Source organism: Maniola hyperantus, chromosome 19 (assembly GCF_902806685.2).
Source record: "Maniola hyperantus chromosome 19, iAphHyp1.2, whole genome shotgun sequence".
In the NCBI taxonomy this organism is placed as follows: Eukaryota; Metazoa; Arthropoda; class Insecta; order Lepidoptera; family Nymphalidae; genus Maniola; species Maniola hyperantus.
In genome coordinates, this window is record NC_048554.1 from 1,647,549 (window position 1) to 1,673,246 (window position 25,698).

At 42.7% G+C, this 25,698-nt stretch overlaps 2 protein-coding genes and 1 long non-coding RNA gene across 3 annotated transcripts in view; 1 reads left to right on the plus strand and 2 right to left on the minus strand.

Moving 5' to 3' along the window:
- Positions 1-9,738, minus strand: part of LOC138403656 (uncharacterized) — a 94,781-nt gene extending 85,043 nt beyond the window's left edge. Inside the window, exon 1 of the long non-coding RNA XR_011237874.1 lies at positions 9,697-9,738. This is a non-coding gene — a long non-coding RNA (uncharacterized lncRNA). The remainder of the gene's footprint in view (positions 1-9,696) is intronic.
- Positions 1-25,698, plus strand: part of garz (Sec7 domain-containing protein garz) — a 51,688-nt gene that overhangs the window by 6,474 nt on the left and 19,516 nt on the right. The window contains exons 9-20 of the mRNA XM_034979046.2: positions 75-707; positions 1,055-1,205; positions 1,704-1,897; positions 2,578-2,786; positions 4,307-4,475; positions 5,615-5,846; positions 7,281-7,429; positions 7,944-8,067; positions 8,653-8,777; positions 9,763-9,890; positions 15,487-15,709; positions 16,963-17,104. Of these exons, the coding sequence (XP_034834937.2) occupies positions 75-707; positions 1,055-1,205; positions 1,704-1,897; positions 2,578-2,786; positions 4,307-4,475; positions 5,615-5,846; positions 7,281-7,429; positions 7,944-8,067; positions 8,653-8,777; positions 9,763-9,890; positions 15,487-15,709; positions 16,963-17,104 (2,479 nt within the window). The remainder of the gene's footprint in view (positions 1-74; positions 708-1,054; positions 1,206-1,703; positions 1,898-2,577; positions 2,787-4,306; positions 4,476-5,614; positions 5,847-7,280; positions 7,430-7,943; positions 8,068-8,652; positions 8,778-9,762; positions 9,891-15,486; positions 15,710-16,962; positions 17,105-25,698) is intronic.
- LOC117991262 (collagenase-like) lies at positions 19,826-24,260 on the minus strand. Its single transcript, XM_034978837.1, has 5 exons — positions 24,066-24,260; positions 23,097-23,364; positions 22,487-22,576; positions 21,355-21,551; positions 19,826-19,930 (listed from the first exon to the last, which is right to left on the minus strand). Exons 1-5 carry the CDS (start codon positions 24,258-24,260, stop codon positions 19,826-19,828), a joined length of 855 nt encoding a protein of 284 aa, XP_034834728.1.

Genomic DNA, 25,698 nt, shown 5'->3' on the forward strand with positions numbered 1-25,698 from the left:
TTCTGATCTCCTTCTGAAGGTCGATATGTACATTATTTTCTGCCGCGTACTGTACTTCCTAATTTCTTTTTCAGTTACTAGACACAGAAAAGATAACAATATTCGCTCTCGACTTACAAATATGGTTTTTATTATTCGAAGCGCTCAGATTGCATCTAAAATACCAAATGGAAGCATTCTTTAAGAAGATCATAGAAATCGTATCCGCCGACACCACCAAATCCATATACGAGTTGAAAGAAATCCACCATATAGCTTTAGAAAATCTAGCTCAAATGTTTCAAATACCCGGATTATGTACGGAATTGTATTTAAACTTCGATTGTGATGTATACTGTACTAATGTATTTGAGGAATTAGCGAAATTGTTATCTAAAAACGTCGTGTCTTCGACTGCGTATAATATCCATACGATGTCGTTAGAAGCGTTAATGACGATTGTAGAGGCGATAGAGATGGGTACGATGCAAAAAGTTGAGATAGATACGGGGAATGCGGAAGAGGAAGAGAGAAGAGAGAAAGATAGAGATTGTTGCCGCGGCGGCCATGTTTCCTTGGAACTGGGCGGGATGGACGATGTGTCAGTGGTCAGTGACCACGTGACTCATGATATAAGCCAGTACTTCGGGACCAGGACGGGAAGACACAAGGCACCGTTGGATCTACCTACTGAAGCTGAATTGGATAATGTTAGGAATATGAAGAAGGTATTTATCTATAAGGACTCCATATTATTGAAAACCATAATCCATACTAATATATCTGTCTTTCTGTCTGCTAGCTTTTCACGACATCCGTTTCATGATTTCAACGAAATTCGGTACAGAGAGATAGATCAGTCAGTCAATCAGTCATCTTTTCATATTATATATTAAGATAATTTAAGCATTTATATAATTTAAGCACTCTGGGAAAATGTAGCTGTGTATCAGTAAAAGAATTTTTGAAATGGGATGAGCAGTTTCACAGATTACCTCGTACATACAAACTTACAAAGTTTACCTTTTTAAAATATTGCTGTAGGCTGTATATGAAATTATTTTGTTTGTTTTAGTGGGTAACACAAGGCACGGATCTATTCAATCAGAAACCTGAAAGGGGTATAGAGTTTTTACAGGAGCATGGGATATTATCTACGCCGTTAGATCCACATAAAGTTGCCTTGTTTTTGAGAGAAAACCCCGATCTGGATAAGAAAATGATTGGTACGTTATATTTCATAATTCGTTATGTAGATTTCAAGAACTTTTTCTGGAAGTCTGAAGATGACTAAAGCTACAAGAGTTCCAAAGATATAAGGGTTATAAAAGAAACTTACGTCTTGCTGTCAAAATTTCAAGTTTCTAACCCCAGCGGTTTAGACTGTGTGTTGATAGATCAGTCAGTCGGGACTAGTTTTTTATATGTATAGATTTTATTAATACCTACCACGCATGACAGTTTCGATATTTTTACTATGTTTCATCATCATCATCATCAACCAATAGACGTCCACTGCTGGACATAGGTCTCTTGTAGGGACGTCCGCACGCCGCACGGTCTTGCGCCGCCTGAATGCAGCGGCTCCCTGCGACTCGTCTGATGTCGTCCGTCCACCTATTGAGGGGTCTTCCAACGCTGCGTCTTCCGGTGCGAGATTGCCTTGGGACCCTAACATCTGTACGAACTATGTGCCCTGCCCATTGCCACTTTACTATGTTTAGGTGAATACATCTGCAAGCGATCTTCTCGCGAAGAGGACGGCGGGCCCAGCATCCTGGGCGCGTTTGCGGACAGCTTCGACTACGCGGGCTTGCGGATAGACCAGGCGCTGCGACTCTATCTAGAAACCTTCCGTTTGCCCGGAGAAGCTCCTCTTATATCTCTGGTCATGGAAAAATTTGCTGAGCGTTGGCACGTGAGTTGTCTTGTTTATCTAGAACTACCATATACTCGAGAGTTCTTCCGCGGGGACTACACAAGTTTCAAACCCCTATTTCACCCCCTTAGGGGTTGAATTTTCAAAAATCCTTTCCTAGCGCATGCCTACGTCATAATAGCTATTTGCATGCCAAATTTCAGCCCGATCCGTCCAGTAGTTTGAGCTGTGCGTTGATAGATCCAGTCACCTTTTCCTTTTATATATTTAAAGATGTTCTGCAAGTGTATTATACGGTATTATATAATAGGTGTAGTCTCAGATAATTTTGAATACGTAGAGCTGCGCGTAGATATACTAGGCGTAGCGACTCTGTCTAGGAACCTTTCGTTTGTTCAGTGAAACAACTCTTATCTTTCGTGAGCTAGTCTCTATTTTCTAGTTTTCTGTAATAGGCTTGAGTAGAGGTAAGAAACTACAGGTGCGTTTCAGGTCACTACTACACTTTTTTTTTTTTGAAAATGAATTCGATGAAGCGATTAAAAGCGTCCTTTACAGTTCCGAATTCCCACTTTTGTGTATAATGGTAATGAATGAGCTCTTTTCCGCCGTGGGATAAGCAGTAGCAGTTCTCGAAAAAATCAGGAGGACCCCTGTCTTTTTCAACTGCCTGGGCAGAACTATTGACATCAATATTGATTACTTTTACGTTTTCCCAGTCAACGAACGGAGAACCATTCGCAAACACAGACGCAGCGTTCCGTCTAGCGTACGCCGTTATAATGCTGAATGTGGACCAACACAACCACAACGCGAAGAAACTGAACGTGCCGATGACGGCGGAGGACTTTGTGCGCAATCTACGCGGCTGCAACGGCGCTGAGGACTTCGAGCAGGCAATGCTGGAAGCTATATTCCATTCCATCAAGTGAGTTATTGTATAGCGGCGTTCCAAGCAGTGATGATGCTGAATGTGGACCAACACAACCACAACGTGAAGAAACTGTTGTACGGGTGTGCAGGCTCGACCGTACCAAAGGGAGATCTCCCACCGAGCGGTTGGTTTTTGCTCGGTAGCGCCAGCTGGGCCGACGGTTGTGTCTTAAAACTTCTTTATATAGTCTGCCCTGTTTATCAAACATTACAAGTCTACAAGCTACAAGTTACAAGTTACAAGAACTTTTTTACAAACTCTTGTAAATTATGTTTATCAAATAATTTCACAAGATTTGTAGGATTTTACAAGACTTGTAGAACTTGTATTTTTAATTTATAACACTTTATTTTTGCTAAATAAATGCTAAATTACAAAATAATTTTTCAACCGTAATAAATGACGATAAAATAGAAATTACGGTACCATAACTAGTCAAGTTATTGTTAAAAATAATTTTATTTTTCAAATAATTTAATTTTGTGTTAAATAACCTATTTGTAAAACCTGTTGCTTCTTATTTTATTTACCTATCTACTTTTATTTATTCTATTTCGGTACACCAACAGAAAGTACCGACACAAAAAGTTTAAATTAAAAATATTACATTCTTTTTCATGAATTAAGGTTAGACTTAAAATTTGAAAAAAAGGATAGACTTTAAAAAATTTCGCTATTCGAATTACACTGCATAAAATGGCGAAATCTGATTCGAAAGTTACAATTATTCTTCAATTAAGTAATTCGTGACAAAAAAGATATTTTATTTGGCGCATTTACTGATAAATTATCTAAAGACCAAAAAATAGCAGAGTGGAAAAAGATACTATTGCTATGTCAGTCGCTTGGACTTGTATCTGCCGAAAAAGATTATGCCAGCATACTCGTATGTACATGAGACACGTTTTGGTCAAATTTAAAAAGAGCAGCATTGATAAGTTTAATAAAATTACACCTTTGAATTATTTTATAGTTATTTTACCTATTTACTACTAGGTACTAGATAATTTAATTATTCTTTTATATAATATCATACTTGCATACAACTTGTAAAATAAATTAAGAGTCAACGGAGGCTCTCCAACTTTTTCGTTACAAGTTACAAGCTACAAGTTACAAAGGCATTTTTGATGAACAAAACCACAGATACAAGTGTGAAAAACACTTGTATTACAAGTGATATTACTCGTAGCTTGTAGTTTACAAGTGTAGTTTTGATAAACGCATTCTTGTAAAAATGCAAAAATTTACAAGAGAAACGCTTGTAATACAAGGCTTGTAACGTTTGATAAACAGGGCACAGGTTGCAGAAAACTCCGTTAGTGCGAGTACTGTCGGCGGTAAATTTGTTCAGCACTACGTCATGAAATGTTATCGAATGAATAGCGCCATCTAGTTGCAATTGTGGCAACCGCTACACTGACATTATCAAAAGTAAACCAAGTAAACCCGAGGCGAGCCTTTTCTCACATTGTATGCGTAATGACTCTTCTAACCCTTTGGTCTCTCTACAGAGAGAAAGAGATGGTGATGCCAGCGGAGCGCGTAGGACCTCTCCGAGACGCATACTTGTGGCGCGTTTTGCAGCGGCGCGGGCGCACTGCGTCCGCTAAGTACCGCCTGGCGCCGCCGCCGCCGCACGCGTTACACGCGCGGTTGTTGCCCGTCGCCTGCCCGCCCGCCGTGAGTGTGAACTCTTTAACAAGGAACCTTTTCGTAACAAGAAATATTTTCATCCAATCTGTCTATCAGTACCCATATTATAAATCAGTACCCTTATAAATCAACTAGCCTATGCTCGCGACTTCGTTCGCGTGGACTACACAAATTTCAAATCCCCTTAGGGGTTGAATTTTCAAAAATCCTTTCTTAGCGGATGCCTACGTCATAATAGCTATATGCATGCAAAATTTCAGCCCGATCCGTCCAGTAGTTTGAGCTGTGCGTTGATAGATCAGTCAGTCAGTCAGTCAGTCAGTCAGTCAGTCAGTCACCTTTTCCTTTTATAGAATATTTTTTAGATACCTATCAGTACCCATATAAAAAATGCGAAAGTGCGTTTGTTTGTTGGTTTGTTGGTTTGTCCTTCAATCACGTCGCAACGAAACAACGCATCAACGTGATTTTTTACATGGGTATAGTTAAAGACCTGGAGAGTGACATAGGTTACTTTTTATCCCGGTAAATCAAAGAGTTCCCAAAGAATTTTTAAAAACCTAAATCCACGCTTACGAAGTGGGGGGCTTCAGCTAGTTATTCTATTGTTCTGTCTGTGTATTTTGATTCATTGATTTATTAGGAAACTAGCTTTTGCTCGCGAGTTCCTCCGCGTGGACAACACAAATTTCAAACCCCTATTACACCCCCAGGGTTGAATTTTCAAAAATCCTTTCTTAGCGAATGCCTACGTCATATAGCTATCTGCATGCCAAACTTCATCATATCTAAATATATAAAAGGAAAAGGTGACTGGCTGACTGACTGACTGATCTATCAACGCACAGCTCAAACTACTGGACGGATCGGGCTGAAATTCGGCATGCAGATAGCTATTATGACGTAGGCATCCGCTAAGAAAGGATTTTTGAAAATTCAACTCCTAAGGGGGTGAAATAGGGGTTTGAAATTTTGTAGTCCACGCGGACGAAGTCGCGAGCATAAGCTAGTCATCAATAAAATCATTATCATATTCCTTAGACAGTTTTAAGAAAAAACATAATCTTTAAGAAATCATGACCGCAAATTTTAAGCAATAGCTTGTAGTATGGTTACAAACCTCTACCTTGTGCGTGTTTAAAGTTTAAAAAAATTTGTTCCATCAGGTAACTGCTCTATCAGCATCATTCGAACGCTCGTCTGCACCGACCCCTGAAGACATAGAATCGAACAATCTCCGTGACTGCGCTGCCCTCATAGCGCTGAATGGGCTCGAGCGTTGCGCCGCGTTAGTCGCGCGACTGTCGTCCGACACTCTGACGCTGGACACGCTGCTGTTGACGCTGTGCAAGTTCACTGGACTGTTGACGCCGCAACACGCTTCATACATCGCTATAGGTAAGTGAATACATCGGCGTCATTCGAACGCTCGTCTGCGCTGACCTCTGAGGACATAGAATCGAACAATCTTCGTGACTGCGCTGCCCTCATAGCGCTGAATGGGCTCGAGCGTTGCGCCGCATTAGTCGCGCGACTGTCGTCCGACACTCTGACGCTGGACACGCTGCTGTTGACGCTGTGCAAGTTCACTGGACTGTTGACGCCGCAACACGCTTCATACATCGCTATAGGTAAGTGAATACATCGGCGTCATTCGAACGCTCGTCTGCGCCGACCTCTGAAGACATAGGATCGAACAATCTCCGTGACTGAGCTGCTCTCATAGCGTTGAACGAGCTTGAGCATTGCTCCGCGTTTTAGTACCATTACCACGCTGGCGTCACAAGTGTCACGTGTCATGCGAGCGAGAAGCATACGTATAGCCTTGTCCTTGTCCCGCTTGATTGGCTTCGTTCAGACGTCAGCCACGCTTAGCCCTATAATAATTACCCGTACACACACACACACTCAAACCATGTGCCGACAGGTCGGTGATCCGGAAGTGGTGATAGGTAATTTAATCAGTTCGCTTGTATGGATCGCTTGCCAACTAAAACACAGGTTTGCGCGTTTTCTGCCAAGAAGTCCCCTTTTACACTGCCTCTTCTCTTTCAGAGCACTCCCCTCACACCTTCCAACAGCATTGGGATCCTTGGAGTCCACATTTCGAGCGAGGTTCAATTCCGCGATCATTTGGAAAGCAAGGCCAAATTAGCCTCCAAAAAGCTTGGGGTGCTCAACAGAGCAAAGCGGTACTTCGCGCCCGAGCATAGGCTCCTACTCTATAAGGCGCAAGTCCGCCCTCACATGGAGTACTGCTCCCACCTTTGGGCTGGAGCACCCCAGTACCAACTCCTTCCATTTGATCGGATCCAAAGGCGGGCTGTTCGACTTGTGGACGATCCCAAACTAACCGCCTCGTTGGAAAGCCTGGAGCACCGCAGAGACGTTAGCTCTCTATGCGTGTTCTATCGCCTGTATAATGGGGAGTGCTCTGAAGAGCTTTTTGACCTCATTCCACCCTCTTTTTTCTACAACCGCACCGCGCGCCACCGTAAGGAATTTCACCCTCACCATCTGGGTGTCTGGTGCACTTCGACCGTCCGCTGCGCCAGATCCTTCTTTCCACGCACGTGCAAACTGTGGAACCAACTCCCATCGGCGGTGTTCCCACTAGATTATAACATGGGGTTATTCAAGGGGCGGACCAACAAATTCCTAAAAGGCCGGCAACGCATCGGCGGCTCCTCTGGTGCTGCAAATGTTCATGGGCGGCGGTAATCACTTAACATCAGGTGACCCGCCTGCTCGCTTGCTCGCTATATCTATTAAAAAAAAAAAAAAAATGGAGCGTTGTGAAAGTTCAACTATTTATGCTGTAATGTATTTCAGGAGTGTCACTGGGGCAGTCGAGTAAAGCGCAGATTTCACTGCGTCGCGCGTGCGCAGTTGCGGCGCGCCACGCGGACTGCGTGCGGGACAGTTGGCGACACCTACTCGAGATACTGCACACTTTGTATATAGGACGACTGCTGCCCAAGGTATGAGACCAGGCACAATGCGTTTGCTTTGATTAAACGTTTTGAAAAACCTGCCAAATAACTGGTATTCTGAACGAGGTGAAGCGGTGCTTGATTTTGTCATGGTCGATACGAAATAAAATATAAAAAACCGGCCAAGTACAAGTCGGACTCGCACACGAAGGGTTCCGTACTATCGTACAAAGTAGATGAACACTTTTATGTAGAACACTTGCATGTTAATGACGGATTGAGCCATCTACATGCGCTTTAGTAAATAATTTTTTTCGTGAACACATTTTTCTTGTGATGTTACCACAAATTCACGGTTTTCGTATTTTTTCCTTTACTTGTGTTATAAGACCTACCTACCTGCCAAATTTCATGATTCTAGGTCAACACGGGCAGTACCCTGTATGTTTTCTTGACAGACACGACGAACAGACAGACAAACAGAGAGACAACAAAGTGATCCTATAAGGGGTCCCTTTTTTCCTTTTGACGTACGGAACCCTAAAAATGATTTTCTATGCAGGTTCTAGTGGAAGCGGAAGACTACCTTTCCCCCGAAGGAAAAGTATCACTTATACGCGAAGCGACGCGCGGCGACAGCGGCCTGCTCTCCAGCATATACTCCTACATCGCCCTTGGGGAAAGTGGTAACTACTATCTCTATCTCTCTTACCTACTCATTCTTTCACTCATCCCACTCTCCCATTCACTTTGACGTTTTAGTGTTTTTAACTAAAATGGACTTGTAGGTCGATTTCGTAAAAACTGCATCAATCATTATTACAATCCCAATTGTTGTGATTGGCTGAATTTATTCTTCTTGCAACAATAAATTGTAGCCAATAGTGAGCGAGCGTCAACCAATCAGAGGTGATTGCGATCGTGACATTGTAGCTATCATTCTCCCGCAATCGCGCAGCTTTTTTACAACTGCCAGAAACGTTTATCTAACCAATGAATTTGATATAATGACATTTTAGTAATTTTTATATTGAGAACTAGCTTATGCCCGCGTCTTCGTCCGCGTGGATTACACAAATTTCAACCTCTATTTTACCCCTTTAGGAGTTGAATTTTGAAAAATCCTTTCTTAACGGATGCCTACGCATAATAAATTGAACTGTGTGTTGATAGATCAGTCACATTTTCCTTTCTCGTATGTGCCAGCTTTTACTGACTCTTGTATGAAATATTTGTTGGCGGTGATTCTAAAATAAACAATTTTGTTGTAGGTATAAGAGCGCCAACTCCACACGAAAAGAGCTTGATAGACACGGCAATTGAGTGCGTCGCCAAATGCAACTTCCCGGGACTCCTCATAACTGAAACCAAGTTTTTGCAGCTCGAAAGCTTACAGGTAATAACAAAATAGTTTTAACTGTGACTTTTTAACTCCCTTGTATAAGTGGTTTTTTTTTAAATAAATAAACGTTTATTCGTTGGAATGTGGGTACATGTAGGTCAAATATCTTTGAATGGTTTTAAATACAGGGTGTAAACAGAACGCTGGCAAAAACGAAGATAGGTGACAGTACTGATGATTACTGATATGATACCACAAAAAAACGCAATTTTTTTTTTACAATCCTATAATTTTATAAAAGTTTACAATAAATTGCAAATAAAACATCTGATTGACGCTAGGGGTCAGCGAACGTTACGTAAGTAGGCTACTCGGAGTCAATGCCGCGTCGTAAGCGGGGGCATTGATCCAAATTTTGCACGCTATACATTGCGGGTTTGAAAAATTGAAACTATAAAATGAGGCAAATAGTTATTGGTACTGGATCGTGTTTATGTAGTATAACAATAACGTTAAGATTTTGTTAGCGTTCTGGTTACATCCTGTATCTTTGAATGGTTTCACATATCTTTGAATTGGGTATTTGACTACATCAAAAATAAATTATTTCTCAGTGTTTTTTTTTTTTTTTTTTTATAAAGAATATTAGCCATATTAAATGACTAATATTCCCCTTTCCTCTCCAATTAAGCGTCAGGCTTGTGCTAGGAGTAGGTACGACAATAGTGCAACGGGCGGGATTTGAACCGTCGACCTTTCGGTTTTCAGTCCACTCCTATACCGGTTGAGCTATTGAGGCTCTAAATTATTAAGTAGAGGGTCTTCCAAAATACGTAAAATCCTCGTCCTTTGTTGGTTTTAAGTGTAATAACCATTTTAAATTATCAATTAAACTAATAAAAGCACGTCAAATGATTGTGACGTCACACACCGGTATTTCATAGAATCTCGCATACTAAGCGCGCGTTTTGACGTTTGATAAAAAGTTACTGATTTGACTAGTTGTCAAATACCGTATTGAAACCTTATTTTTGTATAGGAATTGATCCGAGCGATGGTCGCTGTGGGCATTCCGCCAGACACTGACAGCATGCAACTGAACCCTCAACTGGAAGACATTACAATATTCTTTTTGGAACTTCTAGGACAAACTCTTATACAAAACAGGTGCGTGTTGTATGCGTATTACTAAGTACATAAAAAGTGCATGCAGGTAGAATAAAAATAAATAGTCACTATCGAGCAGCTGGACTTATCATTACATGGTGACAGCGGTGCTCAGTTAATTATTATAATTAAAGTGATTCAAAGTACAGTTTTGATATTAAACGGTTTAAATATCAAATAGAAGTTGTGTGCAACTAGGATTTGGTGAATTTACGATGGAACACGCACGGCCTCCAGCGGATTTGATATTGGAAGGTGGCCCGGCCAGTCGGGCGGACGCGTGGCGTAAATGGTACAAACAGTTTAATGTGTTTTTGAAGGCTTCGGGAGTACATAAGGAGACAAAAGAGGTACAGGCGAGTCTCCTCATAAATCTTATTGGACCGGACGGCTACGACATATATTCGACCTTCAAGTTCTTAAAGGACGAAAGTCAAGATGACATCGACGTTCTCGTCAAAAAATTTAACGAATATTTCGGAACCAAACCTAACACAACGATGGCTAGATTTCGATTCTTCACACGTAATCAAGAAGTCGGGGAGAACGTGGACACATACGTCACAGCATTGCGTCTATTAAGTCAGCACTGTGAGTTCGAGCACTTGGAAGATGGATTGATAAGAGATCGAATCGTTTGTGGAGTTTCTGACAGCACAGTGCGAGACAGATTGCTTAGAACGGATGACTTAACCTTGGAAAAAGCCATGAAGATTTGTCACGCTAATGAAATATCGCTTACAGAAGGTAAGCAGATTGAAGTAACTAATTCAGCGGCGAGCGGGACTTCGGTGGATGCATTGTTCGGTGCGCGCGCACGGGCGCGGCCTGGAGGCAGCAGCGGCGCGGGCGCGGGTGGACGGCCCGCCGGTTACAGCTTCGCGCGCAACACGCCGGGTCGTCGGTTCGATTCTCGGTCGAACACAAAGTGTTCGTGTGGCGAATTCCATGCTAATTCACAGATGTGTCCAGCGAGATTAAAGTGTTTTTTGTGCAACCAGAAGGGTCACAAAAAGATTTCTTGTCCGTTAAAAGCTACTAGTGCTACTAGAAAAGTGTTTGAATTAGATGAGGAATATGATGATGATTTATTGTATGTGTCTACTCTGCAAAACGACATCCGGAATAAAGACAGTAAGTGGTTTGAAAGATTAACGCTGTGTAAAAATGGTATGTCAGAGATTTTTAAATTAGATTCTGGTTCGGATCTGAATGTATTATCGCTTAAGACTTTTAAAAAATTAGGATACGCGGTGAATGATTTGAAACCATGTGATTTAAGGGCTCGATCATTTTGTGGAAATTATTTACCTATCGTAGGCTCACTGGAAATGCTGTGGTTGTATAAACAGAATAAATATGTTATTAGCTTTGTTATATCCAGAGATGATTGTCAAAGTGTTCTCGGAAAAGATACCTGTGAGAGTATAGGCGTTATTAAGCGTATTTTTGCAATAAATATAGATTATTATAGTGATTTGTTTCAAGGTGTAGGTAAATTGCCGGGAAAATATAGAATCGTATTAGATAAAGATGCGTACCCGTCGGTATGTCCGGTTCGTAAAATACCAATAGGTATAAGAGATAAATTAAAAAGTGAACTAGAAAAAATGGAACAGATGGGCATAATAAGAAAAGTGACACATCCGACGCCCTGGGTGAACGCTATTGTACTTCCAGCGAAAAAAGACGGCAGCGTGCGCGTGTGCCTTGACCCGCGGCCGCTCAACCGCGCCATCCGCCGCGCGCACTACCCACTGCCCACGCTCACCGAGATAGCCACCACGCTGCACGGCGCCAAGTATTTCAGTAAACTAGACGCGCGCTCGGGGTTTTGGATGATCGAACTCGATGACCAAAGCGCTGACCTATGCACGTTCGGCACTCCGTTTGGTCGCTTTCAGTTTTTGCGGCTGCCGTACGGCGTGAGCTGTGCCAGTGAGGTGTTTCATGCAAAAATTCGCCAATTTCTTGAGGACTTAGATGGGGTGGAGTCGTTCGTTGACGACATTATAGTACACGGACGTACTATTGAAGAACATGATGCCAGACTGAAATCGTTACTAGATAGAGCGCGTGAAGTAGGTATTAGGTTTAATCGCGACAAATGCGAGTTTTGTGTTCAACAGGTTACCTACTTAGGACATACGTTTAGTGAGAGGGGTATGCAAATCGATACTAATAAACTACGAGCTATTAGTGACATGCCTAGTCCGAACGACCGAGCCTCATTAGAGAGATTTCTGGGCATGACAAATTATTTGTCAAAGTTCATTCCCGATTACGCTAAAATGGTGAATCCTCTTAGAGGGTTATTGCGAAAAGGTATAGAGTGGTGTTGGGACAGTAGTCACGAGCAGGTGGTGTCGGCGCTGAAGGCTGCGCTGTGCCGCGCGCCGGTGCTGGCGCTGTACTCGCGCACGCAGCCCGTGCTGCTGACGGTGGACGCGAGCGCGCACGCGCTCGGCGCCGCGCTGCTGCAAGCAGGCCGCCCGGTAGAATTCGCTTCGGTTACGCTTACAGAGACCCAGACTAGATACGCGCAAATCGAAAAAGAAATGCTAGCGATAGTATTCGCTTTGGAAAGGTTTCATCAGTACGTGTACGGAAGGTCAGATATTGTGATAGAAACCGATCATAAACCGCTCGAATCTCTGTTTAAAAAGTCTTTAGATGGAGTTCCGGCGAGATTACAGCGCATGATGTTACGTATTCAGTGTTATGACTTCAATGTGGTTTATAAACCTGGTAAATACATGTACCTGGCCGACACGTTATCTCGAGCGGCGCTGGCGGAACCCATGCACGATAAAGTCTCATCGGAAGTCGATGCACAGGCGTGTTTTCTTTTAAATAACGCACCATACAGTGACGATAAATTACGACGCGTTAAGGAAGCGACGGTTAAAGATCCGGAGTGCAAAATTTTAATTGATTACTTATTGCATGGATGGCCGCGTTATAGATCTGATGCAGATCGTCTGGTTCGTGCGCATTGGTCCTATAGAACGTCATTCGAATATGTAGGCGGGGTTTTGTTTAAGGATAACTTGGTGTTTATACCGCGTGAATTGAGGAGCGAAATGCTGGATCGCGTACACGAAGGCCACCTAGGCATTGACCGTTGTAAAAGGCGCGCGCGTGACGTCATGTTTTGGAGCGGGATATCGCGCGACGTGGAGCGAAAGGTACGAGAGTGTATAGCGTGCGCCGAGCACGCCGCGAGGCCGGCTAGGGAGTCCATGATTCCGCATACAGTTCCAAATTTGCCATGGAGAAAAGTCGGTTCGGACATATTTGTTTTTGGTAAAAAATATTTCTTAATACTTGTAGACTATTTTTCTAACTTCATAGAAGTTAGTCCTATATCTAACACGAGTTCGAGGGTGGTGATCACAGCCATGAAAGACCAGTTTGCAAGGCATGGCGTAGTTTCTGAGCTCATAACGGATAACGGAAGTTCGTATTCATCGAAAGAGTTTCGACAGTTTAGTTTAGATTGGTGTTTCAAACACACCACCACTTCACCTAATTATGCACAGGCTAACGGGCTTAGTGAAAGGGCGGTTCAGACTGTGAAAAACATTATAAAAAAGTCAATAATGACTGGATCTGATTTTTATCTCGGGCTGCTTAATTTTAGGTCAACTCCGCGTGATGGGGTTAGTTCACCGGCTCAGTTGTTAATGGGCAGACGATTGAATACCACGCTTCCGGTTCATACCGATAAGTTGCAACCGGACAGGAATAACGATTCCGACTTCATCAACATAAATCGTAATCGACTTCGCGCTAAACAATATTACGACAGACATGCGCGTGATTTACCGGAATTAAGTCCAGGCGAACAGGTAATAATGGCGGATGGTAAAACTGAACGGCGTCGCATGACGGTACAGGCTGCCACGCCACAGCCGCGATCATATTTTGTTGTCGATGGGTCTGGCAGAAAATATAGACGCAACCGGCGTCACCTCATTCGGGCGGAACTTTGTCCGACGGCTAGTCAGTCACCTCCTGCTTCTTTCGATGAGAAGGGGGATAGTGACCATGATGCAGACCGTGCCAGCCTGCACGGGGATGCAGAGGAATATGCCGGTGGCACTGACGGGTCCAGTGAAGGTAGTGACCACGAGATTCGTCTTCGGTCGGCTAGTGCCTCGCCTAGTGGGTCGGATAAAGGTCAAGGTCGAGCGGCAGCGCGTAAGGCTCGTAAACAACTAGCATCATTTTTTAATAGAAAATAATGTTTAGTCTAAGTATGTTTAATTAGAGTTAAGTATTACCTATATGCGGAGTTCTATTAATTTTTAGTATTTTAGATTTAGTTTATACCATTGTTTCTTAATTTGTTTGTTTTAGGGGAAAGATGTTGTATGCGTATTACTAAGTACATAAAAAGTGCATGCAGGTAGAATAAAAATAAATAGTCACTATCGAGCAGCTGGACTTATCATTACAGTGCGTCTATATTTTACGATTATATCTTTGAGAGACAATTGACACATAGAGCAAATATGACGGATAAAAATAATGACGTAAACTGAAAAAACTAATTAAATCGATCAAATAACAAAAAAGTTATAAGCATTTAAATATATCTGATTAGACAGAGATAGCGATATAGCATTTTGACGTCACGCCTTACTAATGCCATAGTAGCTTCGTGCGGTTTCATACAAATTTTCGTTTTGCGAGAAAGGGATAGAAGACCCAGCTCCCACTCCAAAATTAAAATGCCTGTTGTAAATCTTTGTTGGATTTGAATATTTTTTTCAGCGTCTAGCACTACACATAGAGCAAATATGATGGGTCATTTCTCAAAATGTATGCATTAATATTTTTCTTTTATTAGAGATCGAGTGGAAACCGTATGGTCAGACGTGGGACCACACATAGAGCGGATAGTGTTCTGGGCGGGCAGTTGCAACTCGCACGCACTGACGCGCGTGCTGACTGCACTGCTGCGTACGAGCGCGCGCCTCATGCGCTGCGAGCAATGCGCGCCGTTGTTGCTGCGCTACTTGACGCTGCTGTATCGACTGCCTTACAAGCTGTTCTATCAACAAGCTGATGTGGCGAGACTTTGCTTGTAAGGCAGTCGATACAACGGCGTCTAGTACCGCAGCGACAACGGTGCGCATTACCGCATGAGCCGAGCACTCGTACGCAACAATGCGGTTAGTACTCACGTCAGTGCGTGCGAGTTGCAACTGCCCGCCCGTACTGCCCTATGCGTGGTTCCACTTCTGGTTGCTCAGTCTACATATCCCTGTCCGAAGCTGAAACTCCATCTTGTCAATTCGCCTTTGGACTAGGCAATCCTGAATTGAGAGACATGGCGAAACTTTGCTCAAAATGTATGCCTTACTAGCTTATGCTTGCTACTTTGTCCGCGTCGACTACACAAATTTCAAACCCCTATTTCATTCTCTTAGTGGTTGAATTTTCAAAAATCCTTTCTTAGCGGATGCCTACGTCATAATAACTGTATGCCAAATTTCAGCCCGATCCGTCCAGTAGTTTGAGCTGTGCGTTGCTAGATCAGTCAGTCACCTTTTTCTTTTATATATATGGATAATGTTTGTTTTCCCAGAGATCGCGTGGAAACAGTATGGCCAGACGTGGGACCACACATAGAGCGGATAGTGTTCTGGGCGGGCAGTTGCAACTCGCACGCACTGACGCGCGTGCTGACTGCACTGCTGCGTACGAGCGCGCGCCTCATGCGCTGCGAGCAATGCGCGCCGTTGTTGCTGCGCTACTTGACGCTGCTGTATCGACTGCCTTACAAGCTGTTCTATCAACAAGCTGATGTGGTAAGTTTTGGTTTGTTTCTTTGCTTTTTGTATCGGAATTTTAATTATCTTATTTAAAAAAACATATTAGATACAAGATATGTACCTACATTTTCTGACTCTCGCCAAACTGGTGAGCCAATTTGTTGGCGAGCTGGCGCTCCTTAAAAATAGTTAGTATCTAAGTAATAACTGATTCCTACATTATTAAACTTATATTCTAACTTACATCATCATCATCATCATGATCTACCCATCACCGGCTCACTACAGAGCACGGGTCTCCTCTCAGAGTGAGAAGGGTTTTAGTCATAGTCTACCACGCTGGCCAAGTGCGGATTGGCAGACTTCACACACCTTTGACAACATTATGGAGAACTCTCAGGCATGCAGGTTTCCTCACGATGTTTTCCTTCACCGTTAAAGCAAGTGATATTTTAATTACTTAAAAACGCACATAACTCCGAAAAGTTAGAGGTGCGTGCCCGGGATCGAACCCCCGACCTCCGATTGGAAGGCGGACGTCCTAACCACTAGGCTACCACAGCTGTTGCACCATACAGATTCGACCTGTTTCAGCGGAGCTTTTGGTTCATTGTATATCATGGACTTCCGCAAAGTAACGCCTGCTTCTATACTACATGGAATATTAATTTTCATGCTTAAGGTAGCTCAGTTCGGTGCTTTCTCCATACAAACGTAGGAGGGAAAATACAACAATATTCGATATTGTACGCACAGAACTAAGAATTATATCGATTTATCTCGTCATTATCTAGGTTTATTGATATATAAAATATTGATAAAAATATTAATTTAAAAGTTACGAGGCTCAAAAGATTCCTATTTTAACACTAAATTAATGACAACTTTGGGCGTAAATAAATAAGATTAGGGATATGAAAATTCTAAAACAATTTATCATTAGACGTTGTTTATTTATTCATTAATTAAAATAACTTTACTTTGCAAACAAAAATTTTTTTCTCAAAAATACTTTTCCTAAACCATTTTCGCGCGCTTGATTTCAGTGAAAATCATCGTGCCTCTCAACTTTCTCATACAATGTCAAGTGAAAAGCAAACATATTACCCACGTGCGCTGCCAATTTCGGTCGACCGTCCTGCGTCACCTTAATAAATAAAGTTTAAAAAATTGTGTGTTAAGCTTGATATCAACAATACTGACCTGGCACCGCACCGCCATCGCCAGCGCAACGCGTCGTGTTGGCTTCACTCTTAATTGTCCCTAAAATATTTTTAATTTGTGGTTAGATTTCATCCGGTCTGTATGAACTAGTGAAGACGTCCGCACAGAACGTGCACAGCGCGAGCGAGTGGGGCGTGCTGCTCGCACTGCTGGCTGCCGCGGGCGCCGGGGCCTGGCCTCGGGGGGCTCCGGCCAGCGCTTATACTGGTAAGTCGTTACGTAATTTGTGGTCAGATCTCATCCGGTCTGTATGAACTAGTGAAGACGTCCGCACAGAACGTGCACAGCGCGAGCGAGTGGGGCGTGCTGCTCGCACTGCTGGCTGCCGCGGGCGCCGGGGCCTGGCCTCGGGGGGCTCCGGCCAGCGCTTATACTGGTAAGTCGTTACGTAATTTGTGGTCAGATCTCATCCGGTCTGTATGAACTAGTGAAGACGTCCGCACAGAACGTGCACAGCGCGAGCGAGTGGGGCGTGCTGCTCGCACTGCTGGCTGCCGCGGGCGCCGGGGCCTGGCCTCGGGGGGCTCCGGCCAGCGCTTATACTGGTAAGTCGTTACGTAATTTGTGGTCAGATCTCATCCGGTCTGTATGAACTAGTGAAGACGTCCGCACAGAACGTGCACAGCGCGAGCGAGTGGGGCGTGCTGCTCGCACTGCTGGCTGCCGCGGGCGCCGGGGCCTGGCCTCGGGGGGCTCCGGCCAGCGCTTATACTGGTAAGTCGTTACGTAATTTGTGGTCAGATCTCATCCGGTCTGTATGAACTAGTGAAGACGTCCGCACAGAACGTGCACAGCGCGAGCGAGTGGGGCGTGCTGCTCGCACTGCTGGCTGCCGCGGGCGCCGGGGCCTGGCCTCGGGGGGCTCCGGCCAGCGCTTATACTGGTAAGTCGTTACGTAATTTGTGGTCAGATCTCATCCGGTCTGTATGAACTAGTGAAGACGTCCGCACAGAACGTGCACAGCGCGAGCGAGTGGGGCGTGCTGCTCGCACTGCTGGCTGCCGCGGGCGCCGGGGCCTGGCCTCGGGGGGCTCCGGCCAGCGCTTATACTGGTAAGTCGTTACGTAATTTGTGGTCAGATCTCATCCGGTCTGTATGAACTAGTGAAGACGTCCGCACAGAACGTGCACAGCGCGAGCGAGTGGGGCGTGCTGCTCGCACTGCTGGCTGCCGCGGGCGCCGGGGCCTGGCCTCGGGGGGCTCCGGCCAGCGCTTATACTGGTAAGTCGTTACGTAATTTGTGGTCAGATCTCATCCGGTCTGTATGAACTAGTGAAGACGTCCGCACAGAACGTGCACAGCGCGAGCGAGTGGGGCGTGCTGCTCGCACTGCTGGCTGCCGCGGGCGCCGGGGCCTGGCCTCGGGGGGCTCCGGCCAGCGCTTATACTGGTAAGTCGTTACGTAATTTGTGGTCAGATCTCATCCGGTCTGTATGAACTAGTGAAGACGTCCGCACAGAACGTGCACAGCGCGAGCGAGTGGGGCGTGCTGCTCGCACTGCTGGCTGCCGCGGGCGCCGGGGCCTGGCCTCGGGGGGCTCCGGCCAGCGCTTATACTGGTAAGTCGTTACGTAATTTGTATGTTTAGACTTTAGACCAAAGACTTTGGACTTACCTTTGCACAAGTTTAAAAAATCTTTTAAAAATATGCTCCTGAAAAAAGCATATTACACAATTGAAGATTATCTAAATGATAAAAGAGCGTGGATTTGACCTGCAGCTCGTTCCAGCAACGCACAAGACTGCAAATACTATTTTATACATGGCATAATTTTGTACCTATATCAAATATTTGAAAAGAGCAACCGCCGAGTTTCTTGCTGGTTCTTCTCGGCAGGAAAGGCATTCCGAACCAGTGGTAGATGCATCCGACTATTCGTAAGCACTTGTAAAAGTTTATACGAATAAAAAAGATTTTCATTTTCATTTTCATTTTCAAAGAATTTTGAAATACCTACTAATACTTATGTAAGTTATAAGAATTATTACTTCTAAATCCATGCTTCAGACTATGTTGTACTTACTATAACCTGTTAATTTAAGTTTAATATGACATTCTTACTGAAAATCGAAACTATTTTATATTAACATACTTGTACCTACTTAATATTACTAAATTATTAACAAAGAAGAAACTAATTGACATTATAACAAACTTAATTAATTAGTGCGATCAATAAATAAAAATAATTTCGATTCAAAATGAATGCCCTATATAATTACCTGATAAAATCTATTATAAAATAATGTAACACGTAGTTTGCATGTAATTGTATAATAATTATATATTTAGCATGTATGTATTGTTAATGTACCTAACTTTGCAATGCCCTAACGGGGCTTCATGTAACCATGAAAGCAAATGAATAAATAAATCATAAATCATAATTACTAGTGAACCGTCCCGGAATAAAAGTCCTTATTGGGTATTTGACACCAATTTTTATTTCTTTATTATAAACTAGCTTATGCTCGCGACTTCGTCCACGTGGACTACACAAATTTAAAACCCCATTTTCACCCCCTTAGGGGTTGATTTTTCAAAAATCCTTTCTTTGCGGATGCCCACGTTATAATAGCTATCTGCATGCAAAATTTCAGCCCGATCCGTCTAGTAGTTTGAGCTGTGCGTTGATAGATCAGGCAGTCCGTCACCTTTTCCTTTTATATATTTAGACTAGGATAAAAATAATGACGTAAACTGAAAAAACTAATTAAATCGATCAAATAACAAAAAAGTTGTAAGCATTTAAATATTTCTGATTAGACAGAGATAGCGATATAGCATTTTGACGTCACTAATGATGAACTAGGAAATGATTTTTGAAAATTCAACTCCTAAGGGGGTTAAATAGGGGTTTGAAATTTTATAGTCCACGCGGACGAAGTCGCGAGCATAAGCTAGTATTAAATAAGATTGGATAAAAGTTATAAATGTGAACGGATCCATGCGGCGAACGAAGTGATTCGCGCGAAGCCGGCCGGGTGGCCGCGCGTGCACCCCTCCACGTGGTTGAACGATACGATGCCGATCTGTACAACAAACAACGTCAAATTAATACAGGATAGTTGTTTTTGTGGGATGGTATTAGTAAAGTAAAGTAAAGACGACCTCCCTGGCGCAGTCGTGAGCGCTGTGGTCTTATTAGTGGGAGGTCCCGGGTTCGATTCCTGGCAGGGGTTTGGAATTTTATAATTTCTAAATTTCTGGTCTGGTCTGGTGGGAGGCTTCGGCCGTGGCTAGTTACCACCCTACCGGCAAAGCCGTGCCGCCAAGCGATTTAGCGTTCCGGTACGATGCCGTGTAGAAACCAAAGGGGTACGGGTTTAATAAAAACTACCATATCCCTTCCAGGTTAGCCCGCTATCATCTTAGACTGCATCATCACTTACCATCAGGTGAGATTGCAGTCAAGGGCTAACTTGTAAGGGTTGTTGTACGTGTTGTGTAATATGCTTTATTGTACACCAAAACCAAAACAATAGAAATACAACAAAGATAGCATGTACAATAGGCTGCCTTATCGCTAAAATAGCGATCTCTTCCAGGCAACCTTAGGGTAGAGGATACGATAAAAATTAAAGAAATTAAGTATTACTGCTTACTTTGCTGTATGTTAGTGCAAATTACGTAAAAGAAACATATTATACAGGGTTACTGGTAACTCGACGTATTCCTTGCAGGACATGATAGGGGAGCTAAAATGCAACAAATTTGTCCTATACATGTATGGGCGGAAATCGATAGTCTTCGAGATATTTGAACAATAACGTTTTATCATGAATCACCCAGAATTTGAGATTTAAGTCCAAAGTAAAACAAAACTATTAATTGAATTGATTTTATTTAAATTTATTCGCTGCGGGCGCTGCCCAGCGCTTCATCATAAAAAAAGCTCTGCGCTACGCCTCGCGTCTACCTGAACGAGGCCTTAGCTATTGAGATATTACAATAACACGCACAGTTTAAGCAATTTTTTTTAAAGAATATTAGCCATGTTAAATAACTAATATTCCCCTTTCCTCTCCAACTAAGCGTGAAGCTTGTGCTAGGAGTCGGTAGGTACGACAATAGTGCAACGGGCGGGGTTTGAACCGCCGACCTTTCGGTTTTCAAATCAGTCTTGTCAGTTTTTATCGTGTAAAAAACGTCTACCACAAGAGTTGGCGTTTAAAAATCGTGAGGTGTCATGGGACACCTGACACCTTTTTCTTTTTGGGAGTTGATTTCCATACAAGTGTTGCATTGGGGACTATCTGCTACGAAACTGGGGGTTTAATATATATATATTTTTTTAATTTTTAGTTTAATATTTAGTTTAATTAGATTTAGATAATATTTAAGGCTTAATCTAGTGCATTAGGACTATTTCCTGTAATGCTAGATTTAAGGAGTTGAATAAATAAATAAAAATAAAAAAAGGTTGGTTAAGAAGCAGTTTATGAATAAAACTGACCAGTTCGCGATTAGCATCAGTGCCAATAGCGAGGGGGCCCCCAGAGTCGCCCCCGCACGTGCTCCGCCCGTTGGTCGTGGCCGTGCAGAGAGTGGACGCGATTATAGCGTCGGTGCCGAACACTCGCGCGCACGCTTCATTGGTGATCACTTGCAAATTGACGTAGCTCAGCACTTGCGTCATGGAAATCATCCCGCCTGGAATATGAACAAAAAGCGTGATTTGTTTGACTTAACCTTGTAACCAGAACGCTGGCAAAAACGAAGACGGGTGATATAAGTCCCTCAAATTGCGAATGCGCGTGGCCGCCATTTTAGTGACGTCAGCACTAGACTGAAGTTTCGAGCTGATGGTATATTTTTATTTCGGCTGACGTTAAAATGACGTCATTTCGATGTTAATGAGACATGGTTCCAGCGCAATAGCAATTTGCGGGACTAATGGTACTGATGATGATTATATGATACCACAAAAAAACGCGGAAAAAAAATCCTATAAAAAAGTAAAAGTTTACGATATATTGCAAATTAAACATCTGACTGACGGTAGAGGTCAACGAACGTTGCGTAAGTAGACCACTCGGAGTCTTCACTCTTATCACACTATAACTATTTACTTTTTATTCGATTAACGGCATAAGGATAAATTTATCTGTAGATCTCATAAAAAGCTTAATAGCTTATTATAAACCAATTTGATAAGCATGATAAAAAGATTATATTTAAAAGTAGAGGGATCGTTTGGTGGATTGAAGTACCTTCGAGAAGCGATCGAAATTAGTCGCCACCCGAATTTCAATCGTGACAATGGATGGATGCTACCCTCAGCGTGGAAACCGCTTTTTGACGCTAAGACAATGACATCTGTGACATCAATGACAACAGCTCCGCTTGCATGGATTACGGTGACGGCTCCAGCTGTCCCGTCCCCCGCCCCCCGTCCCCCGTCCCCCTCAGCCAACCTCACAACGGGCTGTGCGAGCAGCGGCGCGCGCGACGCGCAGTCTCAACTGCGACGCGTGCGCGAACTGATTCCTTGAAAAAGTACCCCGGATGGGTTCGAAACTAGTCGGGCTAAGGTCGACTAAACACGTGAGTACAGCCGGGTGTAAGGTATGTACAATATGAAGTACCTTCTTCGGTTCTACCAAATCCTGCCGCCGTGGCCCATGCTCCAGCATAGTTGTTATTGCCACTGGGAATTCTGATAGGATTCACGGCATCTGCAAACATGTTAGTTAAAATTTAGGACGTTTTAAAAACCAAACCTTTCTACCTGGTCGAAATCGGATTTTAAAGGAGCATGACTAAATAATGGTACTGATTCAGAATACAACTAAATTGTAGAGCATTCGCATCCTCTTCTTACTAATATTATATGAAAAGGACAGACATAGTTTGACAGTTTTAAGTTTAATTTAGAGCCGTCAAACCTCGTGACTTTAGCTGCCAGTCGCAAGCGTATAGTCTAAATTTGTAGTGTACACTAAACTTTAGAGTCTTTACATGTAAAATTCATGTTCCGTCCTTTTTTAGCAATATTAAAATGCTCTAAATACTAAATACGATATTCTAAATTTAGTTTAACGAAAAACTACAGAATCACCGCCATTGTTGTTTAAATTCACTTGCAATAAGTGACTTAAACTAATTGTACTTATTATAAAAAAATATAAAAAAAACAGGTATGAGATTTAAGATAGCTACTGAAGATGGTAAAAACCTTCGAGAAGTTTTACTTACTGTTCAAAGCAACTTGGTTGATGGCAATAACGGCCAAGTCATTGTGAAGATGCTGTTCCCTGTAGTTAGGATGCATTGTCACTCTGTCCGTCAGCTGTCTGATACCGCCCGAGAACAGGCGCACGGAGCCTAGTACCACAGTGAGTTGTCTCCCATGGAAGTTGCCGTGTCGCCAGCAGTGGGCGGCAGTCACCAACCGCGTCCTCGATATAAGAGAGGACCCGCATACTGACTGCATGTTGACCGTCAAGTCGATGAGGAGACCACCCTGAATAATATTTGATTCGTTAATTATTTTTTTTAAAGAATATTAGCTATGTTTAATGACTAATATTCCCCTTTCCTCTCCAACTAAGCGTCAGGCTTGTGCTAGAAGTAGGTACGACAATAGTGCAATGGGCGGGGTTTGAACCGTCGACCTTTCGGTTTTCAGTCCACTCCTTTACCGGTTGAGCTATTGAGGCTCAGTTAATGTAAAAGAATTAGGACAATTGCCACTAACGCTGGCAACCACAGAGACCAGCGCCAAGAGTAGGTACGCATTTATACAGTACGCGGCAGAAAGTAATGTACATCGACCTTTAGGAGGAGATAGCAGATTGGTAGACCATTGTCTCTGTCGTTGAGACCGACAAAACTTCATATAGGTATGAGTGAGACAACGCTCTACAAAGCCGAAATGTCATTCTTAAGGCCGATGTACATTACTGTACAATAGTGCAACGGGCGGGGTTTGAACCGTCGACCTTTCGAATTTCAGTCCACACCTTTAACCGTTGAGCTATTGAGGCTATGAAATGAAAAAAATTAGAAGTACTTTCTGTTCTGTTAATCCAATATGGTTATTCCTTCTGGATGAATTCCCGCACTTAGACGATTCGGTTTGTTATGCGTCCAATATACGCATCTATACGAATGCCTCAATTTTAATCTAATCTCCACAAAAACACAAAATTCAACACGTCTTACCACATGTGGCTGATATCCTAACCACGAGTTCTGTCCACCTGTAATCCTTGCGCCATCAAAGTCCACAGACTTCTCAGCGAGTTTGATCCGCCTTGCCTCTGGTATGCCGATCTCTTCATGGTAGTTCCGGTTTATTGGCGAATACTCTTCAGCGGAAGCCAAGGAAAGGCTAACAACGACCAGTAGCAACCTCATGCTGGCGATAATAACTGACACGCTTACTTTAAGAGTTATTTTAATATTATCTTTATTAATTCCGCTGAATATCTTATCAGTGTTACTTATTGAGGATTATTGTTAATACTAGTTATCGACACTTAGTACATCTATATATATAAAAGGAAAAGGTGACTGACTGACTGACTGAATGACTGACTGACTGACTGACTGATCTATCAACGTACAGCTCAAACTACTGGACGGATCGGGCTATAATTTGGCATGCAGATAGCTATTATGACGTAGGCATCCGCTAAGAAAGGATTTTTGAAAATTCAACTCCTAAGGGGGTGAAATAGGGTTTTGAAATTTTGTAGTCCACGCGGACAAAGTCGCGAGCATAAGCTAGTTTTTCTATAGAATTTAACAGTTATCTGCTGAGAAATTGTTCCCAAGTTTCATAATTTTTATAGTGTTTTACCTACACTTCAAGGAAATTTCTAAATAATTTTAAATACGTCATATCAAAAATTGCGGACCGGCAGGATTCGAATCCGCGTCTCCTGGGATCGCGCCCGATGCTCTGATCACTAAGCTATGGTTCTCTTGCTGCCAGTGACGAAATTTGTGATATGTATGTTCACTCAGTACTGAAGTGACTGTTAATGCCATCTAGTAGCGACACTTTGCATAAAATATAGTAAAAATAAATCTACACTTATATAATATTATAAAGAGGAAAACTTTGTTTGTTTGTTTGTTTGTTTGTTTGTTTGTTTGTTTGTACTGAATAGGCTCAAAAACTACTGGACCGATTTTAAAAATTCTTTCACCATTCGAAAGCTACATTATCCACGAGTAACATAGGCTATATTTTATTTTGGAAAAAAATAGGGTTCCGTAAGATATTTGGGTTTTTCGGACACAAGGTGTAAAAAATCAACCAGAAAAGTTACTTATTTTGCGTACGCTGCCTAAACTATAAAAGATAGAACCATAAAATGTTCTAATTAATTGTAGATCTTATAAATATCTACAAAAAAGTCCGCGACACACTATACCCATCTATGTCGAGTGAGGCACAGCAACCATTTTTTTATTTAAAAATCTTGAATTTTTTTTGGACTACATTTAAACGCGTTTATTTTACTCATGCTATTAATCCTTATCAAAATAAATGATTTCATCACTAAGAACAGTTTATGGAGATAATATTTGGTCTTTGAATGATTAAAATTGGACGTTTGGTTTTGAAGTTATGGCGAAATTAAAATATTACGATTTCTGCTGCACGGCCAAGTTTGTTTGTAGGGGGTAATCTTTAGAACTACTGAACCGATTTTAAAAATTCTTTCACCAGTAGAAAGCTACATTATTCCTGAGTGACATAGGCTATACGGGATCTTTAAAAACCTAAATCTACGCGGGCGAAGCCGCGGGGATCAGCTAGTTATCAAATATAGTAAAAAGCAAA

What these genes read in the sequence shown, in the direction of transcription:
- LOC117991262 (XM_034978837.1), bottom strand. Translation starts at nt 24,260, where the DNA reads ATGAGGTTGCTACTGGTCGTTGTTAGCCTTTCCTTGGCTTCCGCTGAA. An exon ending in CAACCAAGTTGCTTTGAACA is followed by an intron (nt 22,577 to 23,096) that starts GTAAGTAAAACT and finishes ACATGTTTGCAG; the next exon opens with ATGCCGTGAATCCTATCAGA. An exon ending in CTGATGCTAATCGCGAACTG is followed by an intron (nt 19,931 to 21,354) that starts GTCAGTTTTATT and finishes TTTGTTGTACAG; the next exon opens with ATCGGCATCGTATCGTTCAA.